The 19,338-nt window shown below is 42.0% G+C and overlaps 1 protein-coding gene across 2 annotated transcripts in view; it reads right to left on the reverse strand.

Annotated features, from left to right (window-relative positions):
• The window catches only part of LOC124022249 (calmodulin-binding transcription activator 1), a 101,624-nt gene extending 83,376 nt beyond the window's left edge, over positions 1-18,248 (reverse strand). For both annotated transcript variants that reach the window (XM_046337196.1, XM_046337193.1), the window contains exons 1-2: positions 18,172-18,248; positions 11,857-11,958 (exon numbers count right to left, since the gene is read on the reverse strand). In XM_046337196.1, coding sequence (XP_046193152.1) covers positions 11,857-11,958; positions 18,172-18,196 — 127 coding nt within the window. In that variant the 5' untranslated portion in view covers positions 18,197-18,248. The remainder of the gene's footprint in view (positions 1-11,856; positions 11,959-18,171) is intronic.
• Positions 18,249-19,338: the final 1,090 nt, after the last annotated feature.

Consider the following 19,338-nt stretch of genomic DNA (forward strand, 5'->3'; position numbering starts at 1 on the left):
AATGAAAATAAAATGTGTCTCCTTGCCTATGTAACAGACATATTTGGGAAACTGAATGAACTGAACACAAGCATGCAGGGGAAATACAAACACATTCTACAGATGTGTGACCAAATCAGTGGATCAAGTGGAAACAATTCTTATTGGAGATTCTTTCAAAAGCGAATCATGCCCCCTTCACTAGGCTGTGCATGTTTCTAACAGAAAACAGCATCAGTAAGTATCACAAATGAGTGATGACTGTTCACCTCCGACGCTTGGGAGAAAAAAACGCGCTCCGACTGGGAAAAATCGCTTTGAAAGGGTCATCCGACCTGAAGGTCACTGATGTCATGATTTGACCTCGTATTTTTCAGTTTCCTGGTAACCTTCACCAGCTCATATCTGTTTGAAGCTGGATTCAGTGCTCTCGTCTGCATTAAAACCAAATATTGATCCAGGTTGGATGTGACAGCAGAGATGAGGTGTGCGCTGTTGACCACGTCCCCTGACTTTGAGAAGCTCCGACTCGACATGCATCACACATCCATCTCATTAGTGGTGATGAGATAAGATACATTATGTTAGACTAATTTCCAATTGACTGTCATTAGCCCCACATTAAAAGTATGTGATGGTGAGTTGAGAAGACAATCAGAAATAGTGTTAGAATGTTTTTCAATTGACTGCCAGAGCCTCAAGTAAAAAAGTCAACATTGGATGTTAATTACATCATTTTTTTTTCACATGGTTGAAGTCGCGAGATGTTTCAGATATCAAAATGGGGTCGTGGGCCAAAAATGTTTGAGAATCCCAGCTCTAAACTGAACAGGAACTTTATTCACCTTAAATTTCCCAATTACAAGTGGTCTTATAGTTCAAGACCAAAATGTTTAAGACATTGGATCTATGTTTCAGATTTTAAATGGTTGTCTGTCTAAGCCCTGTATACCAGATATGTTCAGTCAGAGTTCATTTAACTACCTCTTAACTTAAGCACCTTAGGAGGGTGTTCTCCACCTAACGTTCACCTCCTGTTATGAGGCTATAGGCTGTATCTCTCTTTGGAGAACAGACAACGAACCACAGAACTTGTTTCAAATGCTAAACTGAAGCATCTTTTCTCCCATTTATTAGGCCCACATCGTCAATTTGTTCACGTTATTCCAGCGATCCTCAGATGTTCTCCAGCAGGCTTTTCTATGGCCATAGTGGAGGAGAAGGGGCTCCTTTGGAAGTGATAGTTCAGAGTTTTGCACACTAATAAAAGGTTTGTCAACTGTGCCAGTGGGACGAAGGGAATCAACATAATGTAGATGTGGTAGAGAGCCTCAGCCTGCTTCCACATGGGAATAGGTTGGATGCCAGACACACAACACAAACCTTTGACAAAATTCTGAAAGTCACTGATTAATCTACAGCTGAAACACAGGTTATACCGGAGACAAATTATATTTGTGAATGTTTATACAGAAAGGAAAATCAAATCATAAAATGAATAAAATAGGGTGGCTCTAATTGGGTAAACAGTAATATCTATATGATACACGAAAACACACTGTTTCTTTTTTCAATTAATAATTGAAACGATGTGACTGTTTAAAAAGAAAACGTCTTACAGGCCTTACCACTTTATAAAACTTGTCATTTTAAATTTCTCATCTACTGAAAGGATAACTGGGCCTAAATGTTCATCAGATTCAGTTATAATGAAATACTCAATCGACATGGTCTTCCTCTCCATTTCAACATTGAAAAGGGACATCCTGGGAAATCTGGGATTTCTGTGCTTCTAATTAAATTAATCAGACTAGCTAAATGAAGGCTTTGCATTTAGATATAACAGGTTTGTATAAAGGTTTGTTTTGCGTGTCTGGCATCCAACCTATTCCCATGTGGAAGCAGGCTCTCCATCACATCTACAACACATTGATTCCCCTTCATTTCACCGGAACAGTTGACAAACCTTTTATTAGTGTGCAAAACTCTGTTTGAACTATCACTTTCAAAGACTATCTTAAATAAAACCTTCTGTGTTATCCCCCCCTTAAAAAAGAAACAACATGCACCTGGCGTTTCCTACTGGCACTGACTTAGCTGATAACTTCTTTAAGAGAGGAGAAACGTATTTGACACCCCCCTCCACAAAGCAAGTCCTACAGGCTCTAGTTTAATTGTATTTGGATTATTGTCCCGTCACATGGTCAATATCTGCAAAGAAATAGCTAATTCATCTGCAGCTGGCCGGGAACATAGCGGTACGTTTTGCTCTTCATTGTAATCAGAGGGATAATATGAATACTATGCATGCCAGTCTCTCTTGGCTGAGAGTTGAGGAGAGACTGACACACTTACCCCACCAAACATACCACCAGGGGTCTTTTCACAGTCCCCTGGTCCAGAACAAATTCAAGGAAATGTACAGTATTATACTGAGCCATGATTGGATGGAACTCCCTTCCATCACCTGACCGCTGGCTACGTCCCTTCCGTCTTCAAGAGAGCGAGAGTTGCACCCCTTCTGAAAAAACCTACACTCGATCCCTCCGATGTCAACAACTACAGACCAGTATCCCTTCTTTCTTTTCTCTCCAAAACTCTTGAACGTGCCGTCCTTGGTCAGCTCTCCCGCTATCTCTCTCAGAATGACCTTCTTGATCCAAATCAGTCAGGTTTCAAGACTAGTCATTCAACTGAGACTGCTCTTCTCTGTATCACGGAGGCGCTCCGCACCGCTAAAGCTAACTCTCTCTCCTCTGCTCTCATCCTTCTAGACCTATCGGCTGCCTTCGATACTGTGAACCATCAGATCCTCCTCTCCACCCTCTCCGAGTTGGGTATCTCCGGCGCGGCCCACGCTTGGATTGCGTCCTACCTGACAGGTCGCTCCTACCAGGTGGCGTGGCGAGAATCTGTCTCCTCACCACGCGCTCTCACCACTGGTGTCCCCCAGGGCTCTGTTCTAGGCCCTCTCCTATTCTCGCTATACACCAAGTCACTTGGCTCTGTCATAACCTCACATGGTCTCTCCTATCATTGCTATGCAGACGACACACAATTAATCTTCTCCTTTCCCCCTTCTGATGACCAGGTGGCGAATCGCATCTCTGCATGTCTGGCAGACATATCAGTGTGGATGACGGATCACCACCTCAAGCTGAACTTCGGCAAGACGGAGCTGCTCTTCCTCCCGGGGAAGGACTGCCCGTTCCATGATCTCGCCATCACGGTTGACAACTCCATTGTGTCCTCCTCCCAGAGCGCTAAGAACCTTGGCGTGATCCTGGACAACAAACTGTCGTTCTCAACTAACATCAAGGCGGTGGCCCGTTCCTGTAGGTTCATGCTCTACAACATCCGCAGAGTACGACCCTGCCTCACACAGGAAGCGGCGCAGGTCCTAATCCAGGCACTTGTCATCTCCCGTCTGGATTACTGCAACTCGCTGTTGGCTGGGCTCCCTGCCTGTGCCATTAAACCCCTACAACTCATCCAGAACGCCGCAGCCCGTCTAGTGTTCAACCTTCCCAAGTTCTCTCACGTCACCCCGCTCCTCCGCTCTCTCCACTGGCTTCCAGTTGAAGCTCGCATCCGCTACAAGACCATGGTGCTTGCCTACGGAGCTGTGAGGGGAACGGCACCTCAGTACCTCCAGGCTCTGATCAGGCCCTACACCCAAATAAGGGCACTGCGTTCATCCACCTCTGGCCTGCTCGCCTCCCTACCACTGAGGAAGTACAGTTCCCGCTCAGCTCAGTCAAAACTGTTCGCTGCTCTGGCTCCCCAATGGTGGAACAAACTCCCTCACGACGCCAGGACAGCGGAGTCAATCACCACCTTCCGGAGACACTTGAAACCCCACCTCTTTAAGGAATACCTAGGATAGGATAAAGTAATCCTTCTCACCCCCCTTAAAATATTTAGATGCACTATTGTAAAGTGGTTGTTCCACTGGATGTCATAAGGTGAATGCACCAATTTGTAAGTCGCTCTGGATAAGAGCGTCTGCTAAATGACTTAAATGTAAATGTAAATGTAAATCTCATATACCGTAAGTGAACAGCAAACCTGGTTTCAAAAAAACAAATAAAGCAACACCTCACGGCACAACGCCTCTCCCTCATGTGACCTACTTGTTGTGTGTATGTAGGCTCCCGAGTGGCCCAGCGGTCTAAGGCACTATATCTCAGTGCTAGAGGCGTCACTACTGACCCTGGTTCAATCCTGGGCTGTATTACAACCGGCCATGATCAGGAGTCTCACAGGGTGGCTCACAATTAGCCCAGCGTCGTCTGGGTTAGGGGAGGGTTTGTCTGGGGTAGACTGTCATTGTAAAATAAGAGTTTGTTCTTAAATGACTTGCTTAGTTAAATAAAGGTTAAATGATGTGTAACTGATAGATGCACACACACTACATGTTAATGTATGTAAATTGTAAAGTATTTGTCTTTAATGTATGTAAATTGTAAAGTCTGTAATGTATTTTTCGTTTTGTGTCGGATCCCAGGAAGACCTGCTGTCGCCATTGGCGTCAGCTAATGCGGATCCTAATAAATCAAGTCAAATCAAAAATGCAGCACCATTGGGTAGGCATCCCTTCTATAGGCCTAATCACTTCTACAGGCCTAATCCCTTCTATAGGCCTAATCACTTCTATAGGCCTAATCCCTTCTATAGGCCTAATCACTTCTATAGGCCTAATCCCTTCTATAGGCCTAATCACTTCTACAGGCCTAATCCCTTCTATAGGCCTAATCACTTCTATAGGCCTAATCCCTTCTATAGGCCTAATCACTTCTACAGGCGCCTAATCACTTCTACAGGCCTAATCACTTCTATAGGCCTAATCACTTCTATAGGCCTAATCACTTCTATAGGCCTAATCCCTTCTATAGGCCTAATGACTTCTATAGGCCTAATCCCTTCTATAGGCCTAATCACTTCTATAGGCCTAATCCCTTCTATAGGCCTAATCACTTCTATAGGCCTAATCCCTTCTATAGGCCTAATCACTTCTACAGGCCTAATCACTTCTATAGGCCTAATCACTTCTATAGGCATAATCACTTCTACAGGCCTAATCACTTCTATAGGCCTAATCCCTTCTATAGGCCTAATCCCTTCTATAGGCCTAATCCCTTCTATAGGCCTAATCACTTCTACAGGCCTAATCACTTCTATAGGCCTAATCACTTCTATAGGCCTAATCACTTCTACGGGCCTAATCACTTCTACAGGCCTAATCACTTCTATAGGCCTAATCCCTTCTATAGGCCTAATCACTTCTACAGGCCTAATCACTTCTATAGGCCTCATCACTTCTACAGGCCTAATCACTTCTACAGGCCTAATCACTTCTATAGGCCTAATCACTTCATTAGGCCTAATCACTTCTACAGGCCTAATCACTTCTATAGGCCTAATCCCTTCTATAGGCCTAATCACTTCTACAGGCCTAATCCCTTCTATAGGCCTAATCACTTCTACAGGCCTAATCACTTCTATAGGCCTAATCACTTCTATAGGCCTAATCACTTCTATAGGCCTAATCACTTCATTAGGCCTAATCACTTCATTAGGCCTAATCACTTCTATAGGCCTAATCACTTCTATAGGCCTAATCACTTCTATAGGCCTAATCACTTCTATAGGCCTAATCACTTCTATAGGCCTAATCACTTCATTAGGCCTAATCACTTCTATAGGCCTAATCACTTCTATAGGCCTAATCACTTCTATAGGCCTAATCACTTCATGGGCCTAATCACTTCATTGGGCCTAATCACTTCTATAGGCCTAATCACTTCTATAGGCCAAATAATTTCTATAGGCCTAATCACTTCTATAGGCCTAATCACTTCTATAGCCCTAATCACTTCTATAGGCCAAATCACTTCTATAGGCCTAATCACTTCTATAGGCCTAATCACTTCTATAGGCCAAATCACTTCTATAGCCCTAATCACTTCTATAGGCCTAATCACTTCTATAGGCCTAATCACTTCTATAGGCCTAATCACTTCTATAGGCCTAATCACTTCTATAGGCCAAATCACTTCTATAGCCCTAATCACTTCTATAGGCCTAATCACTTCTATAGGCCTAATCACTTCTATAGGCCTAATCACTTCTATAGGCCTAATCACCTCATTAGGCCTAATCACTTCTATAGGCCTAATCACTTTTATAGGCCTAATCACTTCTATAGGCCTAATCACTTCTATAGGCCTAATCACTTCTATAGGCAAAATCACTTCTATAGCCCTAATCACTTCTATAGGCCCAATCACTTCTATAGGCCCAATCACTTCTATAGGCCTAATCACTTCTATAGGCCAAATCACTTCTATAGCCCTAATCACTTCTATAGGCCTAATCACTTCTATAGGCCTAATCACTTCTATAGGCCTAATCACTTCATTAGGCCTAATCACTTCTATAGGCCTAATCACTTCTATAGGCCTAATCACTTCATTAGGCCTAATCACTTCTATAGGCCTAATCACTTCTATAGGCCTAATCACTTCTACAGGCCTAATCACTTCTACGGGCCTAATCACTTCTATAGGCCTAATCACTTCTATAGGCCTAATCACTTCTATAGGCCTAATCAAATTCCTCATAGCCAACATGGGCAACACATTTTCAAGGCTATGATGTAAAATCTATCAGAATGCATAGTTTACAACAAACAGAACTCACAAGTTGGAGCAACAACTGAAAATATAACTAAGTGTCTAAGATCTAAGATGACCCTCAGATGGCCTTCTAAGCCAAAATGATGAGTAAGGCGCTTATCTTTCAACATACCTGCCAGTCTGTAATGACTGAGGATTTTAGTCGCTAATACTCTCAGATTAAGGAATGCTCATGTACCAACAAATAAGCCTACTGAGTTAATTGTGTGCAAGATTACATAAATAGGGTAGCCATCAATAGACACCCATTGGGTAAAAATATGGAACATTTTTGATTTCACCACCTTTCATAACTGCATCATTATAAGAATAAATAATAATAATATATGCCATTTAGCAGACGCTTTTATCCAAAGCGACTTACAGTCATGACATTATGAGAAACAATGGTCTTGTTTTGCAAATCAGATCAATGTTGGTCAGATGTTATGCCGGTGTGATTATTATTACCTTCTGGCTGAAGAAAGAACAACAAACAATTGGTTGTACAACACTAAAGTGTAACAAACACTGAAACAAGAGCTTGTTAATCAGAAGGCGCTGAGCTGGGCTGAGCAAGGCTTGGCTGAGCTGGGCTGAGCAAGGCTTGGCTGAGCTGGGCTGAGCAAGGCTTGGCTGAGCTGGGCTGAGCAAGGCTTGGCTGGGCTGGGCTGAGCAAGGCTTGGCTGGGCTGGGGAGCAGCCAATTACTGCCCTGGTGTTGACGAAGGAAGGGAGAAAGTCTCTAAAGGGAGTTGTCCAAGAGAAAATGTACCTAGGGCCTACCCACCTACCACCCATCTCATCAGCTGCTTAGGTCAGGAAGAGGTAGGGCTGGGAATTGCCAGGGACCTCACGATACAATATTATCACGATACAACTTTTTATGTATTGCAATTCGATATTGCGATTTTGTTGCGATTGGATGTTCCAAACATATTGCTCACTATATGTCGGCTGCAGAGAGACTAGAGAAAGTCATGAGAAAGCATCAGGGAAATAAATATGCTGAAAATATGTTGGCTAACTATTTAAAAAGAAGATGGAGAACAAGCCATAGGATGAAAAACACCGCGTTTTGGCGCAGGTACAGCCAACTAGCGCTAGCCAATGCTTTTCAATAGCAAAAAATATTATAATTTTTAGGCCTTACAAGTACAATATCAATACAATATGGGCCCAAAATAATATTGCGATATGCAGCTGTATCTATTTTCTCCCCATCACTAGGAAGGGGCCTATAAAACCACGTTTACTGCCCGCTACAGGGCCTGTTTTTGAGGAGTACCACTGACCAACACTGTAGGCTATTTCTATTCCTTGGTTGTAGGGACTGCAGAGGGTAAAGCATGTCTGGTCATCAGTTACAACACCCTCAGTCAAACGGACCACAAAAATATATTTCTCTGTGCTGATCTTTGGATTATCACTGATCCTACCAGTGAAGCAGCGAACAGTAGGGGAATTGAAGGGTATCTGTCATGCTAGCTTGCTCCGGCTCCACCCTGGAGACCAGAGCGTGGGTCATAAGGCTGGAAAGGCTGACAAAAACAAATCTTTAATCAATACCCTGGCCCTCAATGCAAACCCCTCTCTCCTCCGTCTCTGTCTCAGTGCGTTCCGTGAGTGACAGTTTTTCCTTTTCATCTGTGCCCAGTGCTGCTCATATTGTTCGGAAATAGTGAGCTAGTGTTACGGTACCTTGGCTAATTCAGCAAACTATTGTTGGCTGCGCATAGTGTCTAGGCTATGTAGTAAAACCCTCATGAAGATCTACAGGTTCAACACTTATAGGGCTTATTTCGAAAGAACTGGGCTGAAATGCAAAACACTCCGCAACAGGCCAGTATTCACTTTGCAATGTTGGCCTCGTCTAGGAAGCCTCTGTCTTTAGTGACAGTTGAACAACACTCTACCACAAACATGTATACACAGTCCTCTATATATATATAACAGAAAAATAACTCCAATCAGAGAAACAAAGAAAATGTTAAACAACAGTAAATGACCATATTTAAGGCATTAAGCAGCCATGCATGAAAGGAAATCAAGCACACAGCCATGCAACAATTGTTCTATAACATGCAATTCTACCATGCATTATTCTGCACTCAGTACTACATCAGGGACCATTCAAGCATCTGAAACCAATGGCAGAGTAAAGACATCACACACACAACCAACAGAATGGTTGGCTATACAATTAGAGTGTCTGGTATATTTACAGGGTCATTGTTAACCGATCCATATGAATTACAGAACCAGATAGAGGGATCACATCAGTGAATAGCGTGACAAAGTGGACTCAACACTTTTCTAACTCAGAATACCATCTCTGCGCAGACAGAGACACATCCCTCAAGAACTTCAATCATGTGGCGCAAAACACCCCTAATCCTCAAGGCGCACTAAAGGCCCACTGTCTGTCTGTCCAGAAACACTGTCCCCGCCTCAGCAGCTGGCGCCACACTAAAAACACTTATTAGGATAGAAATAAAAACACTGTGATTGAATCAAAACCGGAGCAAGAAGGCATTTGTCAGCCAAGATGCGGTGGCCGGTTACTAACATGCTGTCAATCAAAAGCAATCAATCTGGGTGAGCTGTTGTGAGGCATATGGGAGGAGGGAGGAGGGGAGGGGGAGGTACAAGGGGTTAACCTGTGTTATGTGTTGTTGCCATTAAACAAACCATTTCTGATGACAAATAACGCACTTGAGTTCCACCTCCAGAATGAGCTAATCGTGACACTCAGCATATGATTGGCATCAACAAGGTCATTTTAAATGTCCATCTTGACTGCCATGTTGCATGGGTCATACCTAGACTCTATTTACAGGAAATAGCCTATAAAACAAAACATAGGAGGCTATTGCTAAATGGACCTCTTCTTCACTCAGTTCAACTTTATAATATGATGCCAATATCCAGACCTCTATCCAAACTAAAAAAATATTTAAGATCTCACTGATTTTTGCATCTGGCTTAACAAGGCTTTGATTGCACTGGACCTCTACTTGATTAGCACAATCTTTTCAAATATTAATGATCAGAGAGGCAGAGTATTCCCCACACTTCTGAAAAGTCAACACAATGCTTGATTAGGCCACTGCTAGGGGGGAAACTTGAGCCTGGGGTTTACTACTACAGAAAGCAAATTAAAGTAGCTGCGTCATGTTTCCCTGGCAGTAATAATAAGGGCAACTTTCTTACGGTCTGGTGACTCTTGATGGGGGGAAAAGAGGGGGAGCTTTTTGGGCAACCAATTATCGTAATTAGTCTATATTATTTATATAACAGTGTTAGTCTACTTAGAGTTAAAAAAATATGCAACCTGGCTACTTACTCTAGTAAGACTTGAGTACTACGGTGTTGCTTAATGTATAGATTCATAAGTGAGGAGGCTAAGCTAGGCTAGGTCAAAAAGCTGCAAAAATAATTCAATGGGAAGTTCAACAAACGTGCACTCGGACGGTTAACTGCCTGCAACAAACTGAAAAGGTCTCTTTTCAAACTTTGTGTGCTCCAACCCTCACCACACACACACATCCATGAACATCCCATCTCAAGGAGAGCAGAGGTGAGGGCTTGTGGTGCGTACACACGGCACACACACACACAGTCAGCCAGTGAAGGACGCAGCCACGCTACAGCCCTTTATCCTTATCAGACCTACTTCCACAATTACTCAGATCACTGATTTACCTGCCTGGGCCTGGGCTCTGTGCTCTGGGCTCTGTTCCTGGGCTCTGGGCTCTGGGCTCTGTGCCTGGGCTCTGGGCTCTGGGCTCTGGGCTCTGGGCTCTGGGCTCTGGGCTCTGGGCTCTGGGCTCTGGGCTCTGTGCCTGGGCTCTGTGCCTGGGCCTGGGCTCTGGGCTCTGTGCTCTGGGCCTGGGCTCTGGGCTCTGTGCTCTGGGCTCTGGGCCTGGGCTGTGTTACAGTGTCCTGGTGGTATAGAAACCTCCAGCCAGCCAGCCAGGCAGAGAGAGCACATTAACGAGGCCGTCTGACATGGGAATAGGATGCCATAATAAAAAGCACCAGCATGAAGGGAGAGCTAGACTAGAGAAGACACACAAGAAGTCCAACTAGTCAGAGCTGTCACACATTGTTTTTACATTTGAGTCATTTAGCAGACACTCTTATCCTGAGCGACTCACAGGAACAATTAAAGTTAAATGCCTTGCTCAAGAGCACATTAACAGATTTTTTTTTTCCCTAGACGGCTCAGGGAGTCAAAGCAGCAACCTTTCAGTTACTGGCCCAACACTCTTAACCGCTGGGCTACACAAGAGGGGTGACGTGTTAGTCAATCAACAATGACCCGAATCCCAATCATTAAGAATCACAGACTACAACACAAACCAACTCTTCTGCTTCCTTTAAATCTACATCTCAACATGTGTTGAGTCAAATCACTGAGCTTTACAGCAGCTAAAGCAATATTAAGGACATCAGCGTAACGATGAAGACTCTCTTTTCAAAACATTACTGCAAACATGAACACACTTAATTACCTAGATCAACAGAGCCTTTGGCAGTGGAGGAACTGTAGAGGAAGCTGCAGTGTTCATTAAGCATGAAGAAAGTAGTCACTTTCACAGAGACACAAACTGCTGTATGGCGCCAAAGCGTGCATGGCAATCTTTCAGTAACGGAATGTTGTGAATTCAAAGAATCCTCCTCTTGATTAGGCTACATGTTAAAACAGAAATGATACAACGTATCAGGGCAATAAAAACACTTCCAGCACATTCTCTCTGTGCATTTCTCATTCTCAGGCCTACTCTTATCCCACTGCAGTCATCACTCAGATGAATGGAGGAATCCTCATTCAGATGAATGGATAGGAGAGTTTTCCACTCAGAAACATACAGTAGGTGTCCTAGCAGACTTCCTACTCTCTCCCGCTCCTGATCTCAACCTGAATCAATCACTCTTAGTTAACGGCAACACCTCTACTGTTGACAGCAGACACTTCCATCAACAGAGCAGTGAGCTCCTCTCTGGTCTAGGAGGAACACCCAGAGGAGGAAAGGAGGAAGTGGAGAGGAGAGGAAGGGGGGGGGGTGAAAATCAAGAGGTAAATAAATGACTCAATGAATGAATAATAGATTGACCAACTATAGTGGGCTCTTGGAGAAGAGCACAGTGCCACGGGGGGGGGGGGGGGGGGTGCAGTATTAATAACACTCTCTTACTGTTCATCTCTGTGTCATCACTGATACTCTTAGGAGGAGCATGGCCGGCATAACACACAGCTGATCTGTACATTCCATCCGGATTTCGAATTTTCTTCAGTCCTTCAGGAGGCAAAAAGAGAGTAGAGAAAATCGAGGAAAAGAAGTAGGGCATTCTCCCAGCTGCTTACAATAGCCCCATACCGCCCTGTTTCCCCTCATGCAAACACATTGACAGACAGACGCTAGACAGTAAGGATGGTTAAGTGCAAACAACACATTAGAAACAAATCCCACAATAAAGGAATGAGGCATGAGCTGTTCAACAGACAGAGGTTGTAAACACACAACAGAGGCTGGCTAGCTGAGTTCTATTGCTATTCCTAACCATGACCTTGGCTTAACCTAGACCCTTGGCTTAACCTAGACCCTTGGCTTAAACTAGACCCTTGGCTTAAACTAGACCCTTGGCTTAACCTGGACCCTTGGCTTAACCTGGACCCTTGGCTTAACCTAGACCCTTGGCTTAACCTAGACCCTTGGCTTAACCTAGACTCTTGGCTTAACCTAGACCCTTGGCTTAACCTAGACCCTTGGCTTAACCTAGACCCTTGGCTTAACCTGGACCCTTGGCTTAACCTAGACCCTTGGCTGGTGAATCAACAGTTACATTACATATTTTTACCCCCCCCCCCAAAACAAACACAAAAAGGACAGTTGCTTGGGCATCACTGCTGAAGTATAATGCAAAATAGTCATCCACAGATATACAGTAGCCTATAGCCTATTCAAGCTATTGACAAAGAGCAACTGGTGAACCTAAGCTCCAATAAGAAAGTTTATACACCCCATAATACTTCCATTATGAGGCACCGCTACTGACAAGTGAAGGGATTGTATTGATATATGGTGCTCAGTTGAAACTTTCAGACAGTTAGAACAAAAAAACATTATAAGTCGGGAAAGTATACAGAATCTCAGTAACGGTTCCATGTGCCTAGTTCACTGTTCTGTTGAGAGTTCAAGGCTGACACTTCTACTGTCACGGATTCTGGCATACTTATTTGACATCTTATTGATCTCAGAGATCCTCTTTTCAAACTGCTCTGACAGGCCACAGCCTAGCATACTATACAGACATCTTATTTAAAACATCAAACAACAAATAAATCATTGTATCATGGTTTAAAAGGCAAATATGTAGAATAAACCAGAGATCTAAATGAGCAGTTGAGAACAAAAGAAGCGTATCAGAAAATGCAACCTAATTGATTGGTTCTTCTGCAGTGCCAGACATTCAGCTTGCTCGTAGGCTTAGGTACACATGCTTGTTTATCTAGTCTATTTAGGATTTGTTTTTCTATGTTGCTGAACGACGCATCTCTTGGTGAGAACAACCAGTTAAATGTTTTATATTCTGGGAATGCTCCCTAATGAATGGCAAGTGAAGAGGCCAGCAATCAGGCTCATTGTAGGCTGGGTTTGATTCAGGTCGATATTGGTCCAGATCATATCAGTAGTAAGCTGGATGAATCAATGTGATCAATCAGAGAGGGCCTTGTGAGGCAGCTTGTAAAGGCTTGTTAGAGACAGACAGGAATGATACCAGGTCTCAGCAGACAGAGTCAGCCAGAGTCTGTAGCACGGAAGGAGCAGACTACCATCCATCCACGCCTCACTAATTCAATTAAGAGGCAGGAAAAGGGAGAATCTCCAGCCTGATTGTAGGTTATAATAATAATAATAATATATGCCATTTAGCAGACGCTTTTATCCAAAGCGACTTACAGTCATGTGTGCATACATTCTACGTATGGGTGGTCCCGGGGATCGAACCCACTACCCTGGCATTACAAGCGCCATGCTCTACCAACTGAGCTACAGAAGGACCACAGGTTGATTCCACACGGGTCTGTCTGAAACCAGGAGAAGGCCACTTGTTTGACGATGTAAACACTAGGTTACAGCCAGCACTGACTGAAGTTAATGACAGTGGGATTTCCTGATGCTGTATTCTATTGTTGCAGCCTGTCAACTTTCTAACTCAGACATCAATTAGAAATAGCCCTACACTACATTTGATTTGTAAAGCATTGATGTTTTTAATGGGTATTCTCTCGTCTTTTACTCACAGGGCTATAGTACTGTTTCACATGTATTGACTGCATTCAGGTTTTGACATACAAGATTATGTTCTCTTTCTTGAGGGAGATACCTTTCAGTGTGAACATGTTATTACCACGTTAAATTGCACTAATAACTAATTGAGAGATCTAGGCTATTAATTCCGTCATATACATTAGACCTACTACTAAACTATCAGCGTTAACTATGTCCTGGCGTGGTCATCCTTTCCACAGCTCCATACCACCCCCCTGTGGAGCTTTGTTTATAAGTTGACACTATCAGATCACAGGCTCAGCTCTCTGATCTTTGTTACAGTGGTCACTAGAGTCTGGGAACACATTCACCACCAGCGTTATGTTTATTGTATAACCTAGATCGTAAATGTGTTTCAAATCTTTTATTTTGCGTTGGAAGAGGCTCAAGCGGTGACACACCTACACACACAAATAGGAAGTAGATGATGTCAACTCTTTTCTTCGCTACTGATGCTAAAAAGACCAGCCGGACTTAAAACCCTCCCCTCATGTTCTTGCTGTCAACAGTTACCTCTGCAGTGGTGTGTCAATATGGGACGTCGAATAATTGCACGCCTGTTTTAGGCACTATATCTATGTATTCCAGTGATTGACAACAATTTGAAAATATGAGATCGCTCTTTGTCGCCACCCACTGGTTACACATGAACAATACAACTCCATGTATTTGTAAACAATTTGAAGAGCATCATTGACTAAACGCAAGCAAGCTTGATTGCATGGTAAGAAATCGACGCAGAACAACAACTAATATTAATGAAAACTGTGCAAACTCGGAAGTTTAAATGTGTGTACCGTAAGTCTATATTGTATATGACTAAATAGGCTGTCCATTAGATTGTATTTTCACATGTTATTAGTGATACAGCAGCCTACAAACGAAGAGTTTCATTCCAAAATGCTATATCCACATATTTTTCGCATTTATGTTTTTTCATCAGAAATTATTGCTTATGGGCACCTTCATTTGTGTGTAAAAAAAGAATGTCTAAAAATTTTGTTAGATGTATATTAAAACGTGTTTTGTTGGAAAATGCTATATATCCATTGTTTAGCTGAAATGGAATACTCTTATCCTGTTGGCTGTGATTTGTGGTTGTACTAAGTGTAAGTTGCTCTGGATAAGGGCATCTGCTAAATGACAAAAATGTCAGAATATCTCATATTACCATATTGATTCATTTTGTTTTTCACATTTGTGTTGTATATATATATATATAGTACCTTCGGAAAGTATTCAGACCCCTTGACATTTTCCACATTTTGTTAGGTTACAGCCTTATTCTAAAATGTATTAAATAGTTGTTGTTTTTCCTCATCAATCTACACACAATACCCCATAATGACAAAGCAAAAACAGGTTTTTATAAATGTTTCCGAATTTATAAAAAATGTAAATAGCACATTTACGTAAGTATTCAGAACTCAGTACTTTGTTGAAGCACCTTGGCAGAGATTACAAACTCGAGTCATCTTGGGTATGACTCTACAAGCTTGGCACACCTGTATTTGGGGAGTTTCTCCAATTCTTCTCTGCAGATCCTCTCAAGCTCTATCAGGATGAATGGGGAGCTTTGCTGTACAGCTATTTTCAGGTCTCTCAAGAGATGTTCAATCGGGTTCAAGTCCAGGCTCTGGCTGTGCCACTCAATGACATTCAGAGACTTGTCCTGAAGCCACTCCTGCATTGTCTTAGCTGTGTGCTTAGGGTCGTTGTCCTGTTGGAAGGTCAACCTTTGCCCTAGTTTGAGGTCCTGTGTGCTCTGGAGCAGGTTTTCATCAAGGATCTCTCTGTACTTTGATACATTCATCTTTCCCTCGACCCTGACTAGTCTCCCAGTCCCTTTTGCTGAAAAATATCCCCACAACATGATGCTGCCACCACCATGCTTCATCGTAGGGATGGTGCCAGGTTTCCTCCAGACGTGACGCTTGGCATTCAGGCCAAAGAGTTCAATCTTGGTTTCATCAGACCAGAGAATCTTGTTTCTCATGGTTCTGAGATTCTTTAGGTGCCTTTTGGCAAACTCCAAGCGGGCTCTCATGTGCCGTTTACGATCTGGCCACTCTACCATAAAGGCCTGATTGGTGGAGTGCTGCAGAGATGGTTGTCATTCTGGAAGGTTCTCCCCTCTCCACAGAGGAACTAGAGCTCTGTCAGAGTGACCATCTGACATGCACTGTCAACTGTGGGACCTTATATAAACAGGTGTGTGCCTTTCCAAATCAAGTCCAATCAATTGAATTTACCACATGTGGACTGCATTCATGTTGTAGAAACATCTCAAAGATGATCAATGGGAACAGGATGCACCTGAGCTCAACTTTGAGTCTCATAGCAAAGGGTCTGAATACTTATGTATATAAGGTATTTCTGTATTTTTATTTTTAATACATTTGCAAATATTTCTAACAACATGTTTTTGCTTTGTCATTATAGGGTGTTGTGTGTAGATTTTGAAATGGTTTTATTTAATACATTTTAGAATAAGTCTGTAACGTAACAAAATGTGGAAAAAGTCAAAGAGTCTGAATACTTTTCGAAGGCACCGTATATATTGATGTCACAAATGTATCATTTGTACAGTTCTTAATTAAAGATGTAGTTACTTGTCACGTTTGACATGTCACAAAACGTATCACTACTAGTCATTTCTCTGAAAGTAAAGGGAGATATATAGCGTTTTGCAGTAAAACATGATTATTTGTCTCTCTGAAATGAAAGCATCAATATTTAAACCAAATACATGTCTGTCATTGAACAACCCCATGCCATCATTAGATGGTGAAAAAACACATCAATCTCTTTCATAACTTCTTTAAACAATAAATACTCATTTACCAACATGTCTAAAAATGGATATGTAGCGTTTTGGAATGAAACTCTTCAACTAGTTCTACTACAATTAGGCTACTAATCACAAACATTGCTTGAAAAAAGATATATAGTTCATACAGGTTCACATAGTTTAGTCATACTCTCACTTCAAACAAAAACCATGAACAGAGTCAATTGTAGTGTATGCATTCTTGTCTCATGCAAAGGTGCTGATCTTTAAAGCGACAATGTGCTATGTACTTGTCCTCTGTAGTTTCGACTCTATAATTCCGACTTGTAACCAAATACTCAGGAGTATTACCCTCTAACTCAAATGACATATTCAAATCAATATATGGATCCTGACCAGAAGCACATTTCAACCCAAATCAGCTTTAAATATTCAATAGACTAGAACATCAAACGTGAATTTTAAGATCATGCCTTAAAAAGAAAGATAAACTACACTTTCTGCCTAAGATATAAGAAAAACGCTCTTTAGAATCTTACTGTTCATTAAAAACCCACATCTGGTGTCATTCCATTCCAAAGCTGTGTATGACACAACATCCTAGCTTTAAAATATATCTGATTGCTATATCAAACATCGAAATGATTATAAAATACCACTTTTAACTGAACAATAATATAATAGGATGCTCTCTGTAATATCGACACCAGTCAAAATCGCACTTGAAATTAGAGTAGTACAGGAGCCTCAACCAACGCGGGTGGACTGGTGGAGTAAATAAAAAGATTGTCCAGGACTTGCAAGCAAGCATTTTTGTAACCAGACATGGTCACTGGATGGCTGAAATGCATTTGAAAGAAACTAAACTACAATCCAACGTTTGATACATAGGATGTTAACTTCGAGCTGTGCAATGTCAAATAGCCTATGTAATAGCTTGCTTGCATTTATGTAATAAAAACAACATTTTCAAAACTGGATAAATGGAAGAGAAGTTGGTCGATGGCAATGACATGTTGTCATTAACTTAGCTTGGTTGTAAACTACTTAGCTTGCTGCTTCACTGAACTGAATCTGGAATAAAATAGGATTCTTCAATTCGGTTCTTTGATCATGCTGGCTATTTTGTCTCGTTGTTTTTTATCATGTGTAGACGGGTATATCTGGATAGAAAGCTAGCAGATATTAGCTGGCTAGGTAATGTTGTATCCACGTTTAGCTGCCTAGTATTTCGGAAGAAATATATTTCGGAAGAAATATAAGAGTGCGATTCTTTTTTTAAACTCCACGTCTCTTGTCATGTATGTCACCATTGTCTGACTTTGTAATCTTGTATATCACATAGTTGTCATACTGTTAAATTAATCCCATTATATCGCTCTTACCTTCCGGCTTGTTTTCGGCAGCCATTTCCCCTTCGCGCGCAACATCCTCCTCCTCCTCACGACCGTGGGTACCACGCGCGTGCACGCGGCGAGGACAGCACAAGGAGGGACTCGAGGAGCAGCAGCGAGTCCAGCCAATGCAAACTTACCATTGGTTGTGAGGCAATGACTGACAATGAAACTCTGGAATGGCTAGTGACATCAAGAAAAATAACCATCCAATGCAATTACCAGAACACGTCATTGGACAAAGGGTATTATTTAACTACACCTCGAAAGGATATCTGCCAATCGGTTTTGGAATGGACTAACAATTAGTGTTTAGTCTACTTGAAACAAAATATGATGTGGTGAACTGTTATGTTGAAACAATATTTGGAATTGAGCATGAAGTCAGATTTAAATGTATATTGCTAAGATTTGGCTAAATACAATAATGTCATAAAGTCAAGCATTTAGCTTATGCAACACAATAAAATAATATAGATACATGTATAAGTGTTTTATATAGGCTAAATGATAGACATGTACATGTACTATGTGGCTCTGCTTGAGACAGGCCCAGACGGAGAGGTGCTGAAAAGACAGCTCCATTCAGCAAGAAGGCGGATGATGTCACAGAGCAGCGCCCTATCTACACGCTTGCACAGCAGTATCACAAACGGAGCAAATACCACTGAGAAAAAAGGCCTTACTATTCAGAAGTACAAGACAGGCATTGAATCTTTATTCCGAAAAAATATATAAAAAGGAATGAAAAAGCATAATGTGCACAATGCACTGAATATGGTATATATTTTTCTTTACCCAATTATTTAATTTGGCTGTAATCAAGTGAATTATCCCACGGAATTATGTAATTGGATGAGTCATTTAATAACAACTGTGTAACAGTTGGACAGGCAGACTCAAAGTGTGAGTTTTCACAAAACTGACCTGTAACGCAAGCTTAGAGAGATGCACTGCGTCCATTAAGCCTACCCAATTATTTATTAAGCAGTTGCCAAACAGTTGTCAAATGTATTTTTTGTTGCGATTTTTAACTGAACATATTCCCTTAGGACTAGGAACTAGAACACCCGTTTGAGGCACATTATGGATCAAATTGATTAATATAGCCTAATTTGGCAATTAAAAGTTATTTATAATATTTCTGGTGCGCTGGTT

Source organism: Oncorhynchus gorbuscha, linkage group LG03, assembly GCF_021184085.1.
Source record: "Oncorhynchus gorbuscha isolate QuinsamMale2020 ecotype Even-year linkage group LG03, OgorEven_v1.0, whole genome shotgun sequence".
NCBI classification, from domain to species: Eukaryota; Metazoa; Chordata; class Actinopteri; order Salmoniformes; family Salmonidae; genus Oncorhynchus; species Oncorhynchus gorbuscha.